This window comes from Orbicella faveolata, unplaced genomic scaffold, assembly GCF_042242905.1.
Source record: "Orbicella faveolata isolate gen_17 unplaced genomic scaffold, um_ofav_v1 contig_12, whole genome shotgun sequence".
NCBI lineage: Eukaryota > Metazoa > Cnidaria > Anthozoa > Scleractinia > Merulinidae > Orbicella > Orbicella faveolata.
Genome location: NW_028301539.1, coordinates 12,230,180 through 12,240,901, shown reverse-complemented (window position 1 = coordinate 12,240,901; position 10,722 = coordinate 12,230,180). Strand labels below are relative to the sequence as shown.

The following is a 10,722-nucleotide window of genomic DNA, read 5'->3' as shown; positions in this document are numbered from 1 at the left end:
GCGTTGTCTGAAAACGTGAGTTTTCGCTTTCGTTTCCTCTGCTGTGTCAACGCTAAATAACCCGTGTTACTAATTTCGAGGAACTTTAATGCTTGTTTTCTCTTGTTATGTGAGATATTTCATTTTATATAGAAACGTCGAGAAATCTGAAGCGAACTCAAGCCAGTCGGCGAACATGTGAGTACCGTGAAATATCTTTTTGAAAGCTTATGTAAATAAAGACAACTTACACGAATTTCAATCGAAATTTTTCCTTTCAAGAAATACTCAAATGTCAAATGGCTCATTATGGTGAAATTCTAACTCATTTAAAAGGGTAGACACCATTAAAACTCGTGTAGCTGTTTCCATTTTCAGTCGTAAGATCAGTGGTTTACTTAGATCTTTATCAGTCGGCACACTGATTTGTCGCGCCAGTCTGATTAAACATCTGCTGATAATAAGTTCATTTACTTCATTGTACAACTCAGCGAGAAGGGACAAGTTGCGTTTGTGGAAGCGAAATTCGGACAGGCAATCGTCGTCTTCAAACCATCGAAGTTAAAATCAGGAAAGGAATCATAAGGTTGGTCGAGATCATTAGACCGGTTCAGTTAAATCGTACAAGAGTAGAAGTTCGTCATCGTTTAACCACACCTTCATCGTGGATTATCAAGAGTTGATTGCGAACTTCTTTCAATGAAGTCGTCCTAGTTCATCCTGATAAACAGAGGACGAATATCAACAATGTCAATAAGCTTGACAGTGTAGAATCCGCAGTTTCCGACGGTGCTGCTTAATGTTTGTGAATTCCCGCTACAACGGCGTTCTCTCCCCAGCCTTCTCACAGGCTTCGGCGTCCCCGTCGCCGTCCGCGTTCCCGCTGCCTAAAGTCCCTAGTTGCGGGGCCCGTGCAACGGCGATTTGCACTTCGTGGAAAGTTTCAGAAGTTGTTCAACGATCGAGGAGAAATAATAAGTAAGCTTGTGCACTCGACTAGCTTTCCCTGCAAACAAAAACAACAGTGTAGAAATCGCGTACATTAGCTATAAAAATTTACGATATACCTTCGATAAATCCGCCGAGAAAATTGATGGAAGAGTATTGCTTCCTAGCCCTCATGTTACGGCTTGCGATTTCCTCGGCTTCGTTGAATCTTTTATTTTTTTCTGAAACTCTCCACGAGAATCTTCCCGCCGTACGGGCGAAGCAGGTCGATCGATAAAGAAAACCACTTTGTGTAAGAAGGCGAAAGAGTTACCCGGCTAGACCTCCTCGCTGATTGGCCAGAATAATATTTTTCTGGCCAATCAGAGGGACGGAATTCGACCACTTCTGGAACTGGTTCGGTAATAATACGTTCCCAGGGGCTCTTCAGCTCTTGAAGTAAACTTTCGCCCGAAAATATCGCTACGTCCCGGCTAGTAGCCCCTGGGTCCCCGAGGATGCATTGCTAGCGAGTAGCGGCAAAGATTGTGGGCACGTGCGCCCTACCACACGACGACGACGACGATGCGCAACATGGCGGCCATTCTCCAGCTTATAGGTCGACCGAAGCATGCAGCCCTTGTTTGCAACGTACATTTTTGATATTAGACATCCATGTTATGGTCAAATGACACCTGTCAAAACAAGGTATCAGCTAAGAGTAACACGTGACCATATCGTGGGCTCATCTTTAGAACTCTTCGAGATCACGTGTTTTTGTAGTTGGCAGCTACTCAAGTACTGGTTTCGATTTGAACGCAAGCTCAAGCCAGATTAACTTACTGTAATCAGGAGCTCCGCTTTTGTGCTTGGCTAAATCTATATTTAGCGCATTTCCCGAAGGTGTTCACTAATACAGGTTTGACTGTACTCGACTTAACTTAATTATTTTAGATAGATAGATAGATAGATAGATAGTTGGTGCCAATTTCCTCCCTTGCAGCCAGGAGCTGAATTGCGGAGGAACCAGAGAGGTGAGATCGGACGTCAGCATATGAAGGCGCACTTTGCATCCACTTCAGTCCATGCATGATCTCACCTTACCCACACCAGACCAATGACCGGCACAAGTCAGATAGACCATGACACCGGGTTCTACGTCCCCTACTCTTTTCGAACAGTGTCATTAACGTCCCACAAGAACCAGATCAGTGAAGTGCTGTGAGACGGGGCCTACGGTTTATCGTCCTTATCCGAGAAGACTTGAATGTCTAACCATTTGTAGATGTAATTACAAAGGCAGCACATTCTCCTCAGTTATTTTAAGACCCTGAGTGTTGGTCCGGTCTGGGGCTCGAACCTTCGACCTCCTGCACAGCAGTCCGGCGCTCTCCCAATTGAGCTAACCAGGCGGCGGTTAATCATGTTCTTATATTTGTATATTTAGATTTTTAGGTCTTAAAATAGTTATAAGAAGTTTTTTAAAATTCTTAATCGAGGGCCACAGGTTTATTAGTTGCATGGTTGGTTGGTTGATTGACTGCTGATAAAGCCTGAGATATTGAAAATCGCAAAATTGATGAGCTGTGTTCTCAATTCGAATGTGAGCTCAATTCGAACGATTAAATTCGTGACTATAATTTTTAGACGAGAAATGGATACGACACTCGACCGATCTGTTTCGCTATACCAAAATTGGCGAGGACTTAGGCTAGACTGGGTCTTAAACTATGCAAAGGAGTCGCTAATTGAATTTTTCGAATTTATCATTTTTCCTTGTTTTGGGCGTATTTTTCAAGAGAACATTTAATAAGCATCGACGAGGAGACGTGTGGTGTTCAATTGTGGACTGACGAAAATATACCAGAGAGGAGATCAGGTACTAGAATCGGGTTTCATACCAAAATCCTAGTACCCTCTTTCCTTGGCTCCCAGATGATAAAGACCTGTCCCTATTTCTTGAAAAATCACTAATTTCGCTAAAAAAAATTAACTTGTTTCAGTTGTGATGAGAACAGTCAGTTAGGATCGAAGAAATCACTTAATTAATCAGCTGCTAAATAATGGGTAAAAAATTGTTAAATTTAGTTGCTCAAAACATTAACCTTAAGAAAAACTGAAAGCTACAGGAAATGTGCTGTTTTTGCGGGGGGGGGGGGGGGGGGGTGAAGTAGAAATTGATAATTCGAAGCAACGAATCCGCATCACATGTTGCAAGCTCTTGACAAGTTTCCAGTCTTTCTCATCCAAAACACAGCGTCTTCCAATGTTGTTCTTTAGACCTTTTAGCCGCCAAACTCTTCAAAACGTTTCTCAGTGAAAACCTCGAATTGTCAAAATATATAAGTTGGTCAAAAACAATCGTACTCATCGTAATTAAAAATTACTTATTCGAATTTTACAAACCTTTGCAGCAAATACTTGGAAACCATAACTGAGAGTTTTGCAGAAGATTGATTTACATGCCCACCTATATACAGGTTTGAGATAGGCTATGAATTTACTTCCGGTGAAAAGAATAAATTATGCCCAAATGTAGGACTTTTATTCATGGTTTGTGCCTTTAGTTGTGTTTTGAACGTTTTACCGCAATCAATCAGAATTAAACTTCGATAATGAAAAAGAATATTTCCGTTGCTTGTAATATTCGTATCACAGGTCTATAAAACTCTCAAACACGACAAGGTCCATTTGTTTCTCAAGGACTTGATTAAACACTTCACTCGAATAAATAATGCCGGAAAAGAGCGGCTTACGTTTAGCGTTCTTTGAATCCCTTGTTGAGGTTAAATCGATAAGGCTAATTTCTTGTCACGAAAACTCTCGCAGTAAGTTTTGATCTATCAACAATTATAAACCAAAGTGCATTTGATATTTATTTCTCGAATCAGTGGTTCAAGAAAAAAACAAATGTCTTTGCTTTGCGAGGAAATCTAACTTTTCAGTTGTAAATTAATGTGAGTGAAGTGCTTTCTGTTCATTTGTCTGCTATGGTTAATTCCGTTTTTTGCCTTGATATAACTTTACCTCTTTGTTAACTACTGAATTTAGAAGTCTTAAAAAAAATTGAAACCTAGAAAAGAAATAAAATAGACCAAGTTAAATCTAGATCTAGTTAAAGTTAATTTACCCGTGACACATTTCTAACGGGAGACACACGGGCGCGAAGCATATATCTTCTACGAAGCATTTTTCGCATTGCTCTCTTAAAGTCGGCTTTGAAAAACAGATAAATAAGAGGGTCGAATATTGGATTGAGAAGAGCAATACACAAAGTTACAACGTCAAGGTCGGTGTGATCCAAAATTTTGTAATGAACAAGTTCGTAGACTTCACATCCAATCCTGGGAAGCCAGAACACCACAAATGTAGTAACGATATAAACAAAGAAAAAAGTTGTTCTTTTTTCTCGCCTATTGGACTGTCCGCTAAGTCGTCGGTGGATTGTTGAGTTCATGACATGAGCTGCCTGTATTGCTTGGAGCTGTCTTTTGGCGACACGAAACATGGCCGTGTTCACTGCTGCAAGTAACAGAAATATAACCAGGAACGTCAGCGTTTGTATCCAATGATAAACCAGGTAGCCAGTGGAGAAACGATGCATTCTCATCGTAGTCCTAAATAATGCGTCAACTGTAATGGGCACGCTCGGAAGCAGCCATGCTGTGCAGATCGCTGCTACCACAAACGTGTTGCTCATGCGCCGATGGTAATAGAGTGGTTTCATTATTGATAGATAGCGTTCGTAAGTAACCAGGTACATGTTAAGAATCGAGGAACACAGGAAGTAGTAGAAAACCTCTGTACATAAAACGAGAGTGGAATTCATTTTCCTTCGAGATGATACATAGCAAGGTATACCGAACAGCCCGAGGAAAAGATGCGATGCGGAGAGTGAGGCCATGAAATAATTAGACTTGTTTCGCAGATTACGGCGCTTTAAGAACAGGAACCAGACAGCACTGTTAAATCCAACAATCAAACTGGTCTGTACGATTAGCACAGTTTCAAGGGTCAAAGGTAATGGACCATACACCATTTCAACTGTGTGTATATAAAAATAACTTTCCACGTGCACAGACAGTTGGCTTTGACACGATATTTGCATCAAAGAGTTCCCCACCAAACCTTTTTAAGCCTTCAGTCATTTATCCTCGGATCTTGTTCAGATGCAGTTGGTGCTTTAAAATTGTAGCTCTTCACTTTCCTACAAGGTCTTTTAGATATCTAGGAAACTTGTGTTTCAGGAATTAATGGACCGGCCTCTTCTTGAAATTGACCAATATCTTGAGGCATCTGTATACTGCTCAATAAAAAGATCAACACGATTAGCAAGGCATTTGTATGAAGCTACCCTTTCTTGACACGAATTAACAGGAATAGCAAGTTTCTAAATACTTGTCTCTGCTACATACAAGTAACACAAAGTAACGGCTAGTGGAACTAGTTAGCTGGTATGCTATAATAAAATTTCTCGAAATAAATACACATTTAATTTTTGCGCTGTATAAAACAGGTTTTAAATGAAATAGTTATAATACAACTGTAATAATTTCATGTATTCATAGTTTGTGATGGCAGCAACCTACCTGCCTGCCCACGAAGCTTTGGACTTGCGCGAGAAATAAGCCCGGCAAAAGTAATCTGGCGGTCCAAGATATTCCACCAAATGACTGCATTCAATTTCATGTCTTTCTTTTAACGAGCCCCCATGTGACGTCACAATCTAAGCGACTGTATGAACAATACTGAAGTATCTTTTTAACTGTCAGGTTTACTTTTGGTTTTGAGAACTAACCCCTGAATACAAGCACTATAGTTTCGAGAGTTAAACGAGTATTGCTGCTTCTCGCTACTTTGATAAACGTCAGGGAATTTACATTGCATTCTAGAATTATCTAGAACATAAAGAAAGAAATCGCTGGATGCAGGAAAAACATTCTGCGCAATCAGCAGGGATAGAGTTACTTGCCCTGCAAAGCACCGCCAGGCTACCATCGAAGTCATTGTGTGTAAATTCGTTTTGGTAAAGATCCCGATTTAATCAGAACTGTTTTGGCATTTGCATTGACATTTGCTCATTGCACAAATCTCTCGCTTGTGAACATACAACTCCACTTTACTGAGTGTATAGAACAAACAAAGAAGTATAACGGATGAGTCCATATTCCACTATTGTTGTAACAGTTTCGTTAGGTTATTAATTTTAAGATCTCGTTTTTAAGTTCATTCTTCACTCATTTCGTTCATCAAGGCTCACAAGTTTGCAACTTTCTTTACGAAATTATTAAAAGGCCAATTGTTTTTTGTTTAAATATAATTTTCTTTTGCACACATGATCGAAATAAACATTTCTAGCTATTTGGTTTAGGATGCCGTTGATGATACGTTTCAGTTATACTAAAGTAGTGCTTTACGTCTTTTCCGGACAGTTACAACCAAGCCGGCTACGAATTTCACACAAGGGTGGTTTGAAGACTCCCTAGCTCATGAAGGAAGGATCGATAGTACAGTTGCGTGATGAACTGGATTAACGTGTAGTTCCGAATCCCCTCAGTTAAGACCGCCTGGATGGTGCCCAGCGGATATACGCAGAACTAGAATTGTCGATAACGACATCCATGACCGCCTTGCCGTCCGTTTTGTTGCACGTTCCGCCAACGCCTAAGAAAGCACTCGTGTTTCTGCTGTACCGGCATGTGTATGCCATGTATTTGGATGTGGATGAATACGAATTCTCTCATAAACTGCAGTCGTTCTTGTTTCCTTTAGACTGTTTCTCGACGTTAAGACACACGTGGCGGCCCGAGCTATTCAAGGACGTTCAGTTTCTATTAGTATCAATATTTTCGCTCGTGGAGTTCATATCTACTTAGCTCCGAATAGAAAAAGATATCGACCAGATAAAGTTTCTTAGCCTGCGAAAAATAATTGCCAAAGTTTTTGTAGGTTGAGTTTTAAGGAAGAGTTCTCTTGGCTCTTTTGTTTTCCTGTGGTAAAGGTTTTCTTTTGTTAAAGATCAGGAATAGCACGACTCAAGAAAAATGAGCATCTGGTAGAATATCTTAAAGTAATGTTGGTCAGGGTATAATAAGCAATAATGATTGCATATGAACGCAACGGATGCATGATGAAAAACAAAGTTGTTTTCATTAGCAATGTTCGCAGCCTACCACTGTAAACAGATCAGCGACTTCTAAAAAAAAACTTATATTCGAGCTATAGAAATTATGGAAACAATTAAAAGCAGTTCGAATGGTAAACAATTAAAGCATTTCAATTCAACATGCTGCCATATCGTTGTTTACGCTTTTAGCCGAGATACGAGTTTACCACCATCAACCACCGGAGGGTTGCGGTTTTCTGTGAATTTTTTTTGTCATTATTTCCACGTTAAAAAAAAAAAAATTAAAATGTGGGTGATTCCAATATTGCGTCAGAAACAGTCTCTAAAAATAAAAAAATAAAAAAATGGAATATGCCATTTTAAGCTTCAACAGCTTTTTAGGATGGAATAAACATGGCTATCAATATTGTCCGGTGTTTAGAGCAGCTATCAGTTTTGTCAGCTTAAGCTTGTTGGCCTGCCGTAGCAAAAACACTCTAACATCTTTGTATTCCATATAAAGGTATAATATTGTTTTCTAATTTTTGTGGCAGTTGATTCAGTACACGGACTTCATTTCTACTGAAAAAGACTTCTTTCTACTCTGAAACTGATATAAATGTGTTCTATTCGGACGACCACCCTTTGAAGAAAAAACTTCACAACCGTATTTCAACTTAAGCGCCAATCCACAGAATGTGTCTACTTGCAGTCCTCATGTGAGATCTTGATAACTTTTCATTTTTACCTTGATATTGAAATTTCACCTTGATACCGAAACTGATATAAATGTGTTCTATGCGGACGGCTTCCCTTTGACTGAGAAAAAAACTTTACAACTAAACCATTTTTCAACTTTTCCTTTGGATTACACAGAATGTGTCCACTTGCATATCTCACTTGAGTTCTTTTCTTCTTTTTACCTTGATACTTGATTATGAGCTTTCAGCACGCGAATCCACAACTCCCGTGACATTTTGAATTCCACCGGATGTTCTGAGGCAGCCTATTTGACCCCTATCAAACCTTTATTAAAAGCTATCATGGCTATTACAAAACAACCATGTATCAAGAAAAACATTTTTCGTAATGTTATTGTACCCACAAGTTTATACAATTCTTGTAGGTTTCAAGTTGTAGTGAGAGCACCAACAAGCACGAAAACGAACTGATGAAATTTTAGCGACTTTGTTAGACATTTCGTCTTTGCCTATATATCAAAACCTTTCAAAAAATACTGAAAGTGATGTTGGCCCCTTTTTCATGTTTTCTAAGAATATCGATATTCCCTTCTAAAAATATACTCTGGAATCGAAACAAGGTCAGGGCTAATGGGGCATATGAGAGTTTGTCCGGCTCAGCTCAAATAGTTGAGAACTGGGGAAGCAAACTAATTAGAGAGTGATCATTGATTGCAGCGGAATTTTTGCTGACTAAGTGACCTTGGTAAACCTTTTCCAAGACTGATTTTTATTGCCCTAGTCGGCCGATAACTGCTCGCTATTAACTGCTCCGAAGAACCAATATGGATCAAGTTAACTAGAAAACACTTACACAGTGACACGCTCCCAAATAACAACGATCAGAAAAATCATTTTGAGTATCTTCTATAATTGGAAAAAGCGAGGAACTTGGAACTTATAATATCCACATTTAAAAAGCTTGTCTTACTCACTCGTAGGTTTATATTAGAACGAACAATATCTGTTCTTCTCTTTCTTTTTTCTATAAATGATCATAAATCTATTTATAAAAAGACTATTTTCCTATTGATTTCACTTCGCTGGGAAATTGTAATTTGTAGCTGTTTACAGGCGCTGGAAATAATTAGGACACTTAAAGGAGAAAAAAAAGAGAGACGAATCGCCTCAAAACATCAAAACAGCACTGCTGACTGCTGCTTCCGCATCTATTGAGAAACGACAACACCAAAGACGAAATGACTCGTGACCTGTCACTACAGTGCATCAGTTGTTTTGTAGAACGTGTGACCATGTGTCTGGAGTAATAAAAACGCAATGAAAAATCGTTTCCAATCCAGTTGGCTGCAAAGTAATCTAACTAGTCCTTACGACATATGTTTTGACCGAGGAATAAACCTGAAGAATTGGTCTGGTGGAATACATATCGTTGAAATCTACGTCTCTCTGTAAAATCATTAAGCCTATCTCGACTTGTATTTTGAGATTGCAGAATTCTCCAAGGTATGGCTTATTTAAATGATCGTAATTATTTTCAAGAAAATATTAGTTGGATATGTAAACAATATCTTTTGAGTTATAGGACCTGCGGAGATCCTAGACGACGTTTTATTTTCTTTCCCGGTATTTGAGCATGGTTTTTTACGTCTTTCCACAAAGCCGGGTCAAATTGCAAAAATAACATGTTTGCATATGTTGTTATACCGTCCCGCGACTGACAATAAAACCTTGTTGCTGCTACGTCGCGGGCATGTTTTTCTGCTAAACCACGTTATCTCAAATGCTAGTATTTGAAATTGTTATTCATTGCAAGTAAAGAAAAGCCGTAAAGATAAGAAAAACCATAAAGATATAAAGATATGAAGTCCCTGATTCTGACTCCAAGGTACAGCTTCAAAAGTAGCTTGTCGCCCCGGGCTTGTCGCTGGAGCCTACCACAAAGGTTATAAGACTACGCTTAAAATTACAATCCGAAGTTTTAAAAAAGTGTTCGAACAACTCGACGATTATCGGTATTTTATGTTCAAAACTCTACTATAGTCTTATTACCTATTAACATTACATCTGACTGATAAGTTGACTGATAAGTTCTAAGTTGAAGCTTTTCGTTTCTCCAGTAACCTTTTGTTTAGTTTACTGTCCTCTCTCAGAAGACAAAACAAGAAATTTATTGGATTATTAGGAGGTGTTTGTTATCTGTGTATGGAAATGACAGGGTATTAGTACTCCGAACAGTTTTATTCTGTGAAATGTCGCAAAACGTTCACTGTTATCTAAAAGAGATCCACTTCTAATCTCCAATCAGTGGATGTTTTGGAATCGTGCTTGTGGCGCCGTGGCATCTTTTGAAGCTGGGTCGTTATACTTTATCATTTCCGAGTTCATGAGCCACTCACATCGACCTCTGATGGTTGTTGTCACTTGATAATACTGGATATTAATCAAATCATTCTTAATGGTTCAAAATTTCGACAAAACAAAATGGCCAAGGTATAAGGGGATCAGAGGCGTTGCTTAAAATACTTAACATATCTAGAGCATTATCCACATATTGCGAAGGAAGAATTCATGCGCGATGCCTGTGAGTGTTTCCGTGACTGTCGTGGCTGAAACATCGCCAAATGACTATTGATGATTTTATTTGGGCTGACCCTCTTGGTAGAGTATGCTTTCTTGCGTGATTTGGTTATCAGGTCTTATTGTGAAAAGTATGGAGGCTGTCTGAAGGGTCATGGAGTGAAATGGGTGCGCCGTGGGTGTCTAAAGTGAGCACGAAACAAAAGAATGCTTCACTTCAGCTTCTTAGATTGCACGCCTCCAAAGTTTCAATAATAAACACAACGTATTGCCGGTATTGAACAATTGATAAACCTGCAAGCACAAACTTTCAACAGAACATTGAAAAATTGCCTAAATAGTGAGACCTCAGAAAATAGAAATCCCACCCTCAAAGGGTAGTTAATTAACAATTATTTCATGAGCCCACTTTCGACACCAGGTGATAGATAA

The 10,722-nt window shown here is 39.1% G+C and overlaps 1 protein-coding gene across 2 annotated transcripts; it reads right to left on the bottom strand.

Moving 5' to 3' along the window:
* Window positions 1–3,418: 3,418 nt before the first annotated feature.
* Window positions 3,419–6,984, bottom strand: LOC110061431 (5-hydroxytryptamine receptor 6-like). Of its 2 annotated transcripts, XM_020768272.2 has the most exons (2): window positions 5,496–6,984; window positions 3,419–5,209 (listed from the first exon to the last, which is right to left on the bottom strand). In XM_020768272.2, exon 2 carries the CDS (start codon window positions 5,012–5,014, stop codon window positions 4,028–4,030), a length of 987 nt encoding a protein of 328 aa, XP_020623931.2. In that variant the 5' UTR covers window positions 5,015–5,209; window positions 5,496–6,984; the 3' UTR covers window positions 3,419–4,027. The 2 variants fall into 2 exon arrangements, with proteins under 2 accessions (XP_020623931.2, XP_089138570.1); XM_089282444.1 differs by lacking the exon at window positions 5,496–6,984 and having other exon boundaries at window positions 3,419–4,968.
* Window positions 6,985–10,722: the final 3,738 nt, after the last annotated feature.

Coding starts and splice junctions, on each gene's coding strand:
- LOC110061431 (XM_020768272.2), bottom strand. CDS start 5,014: ATGCAAATATCGTGTCAAAGCCAACTGTCTGTGCACGTGGAAAGTTAT.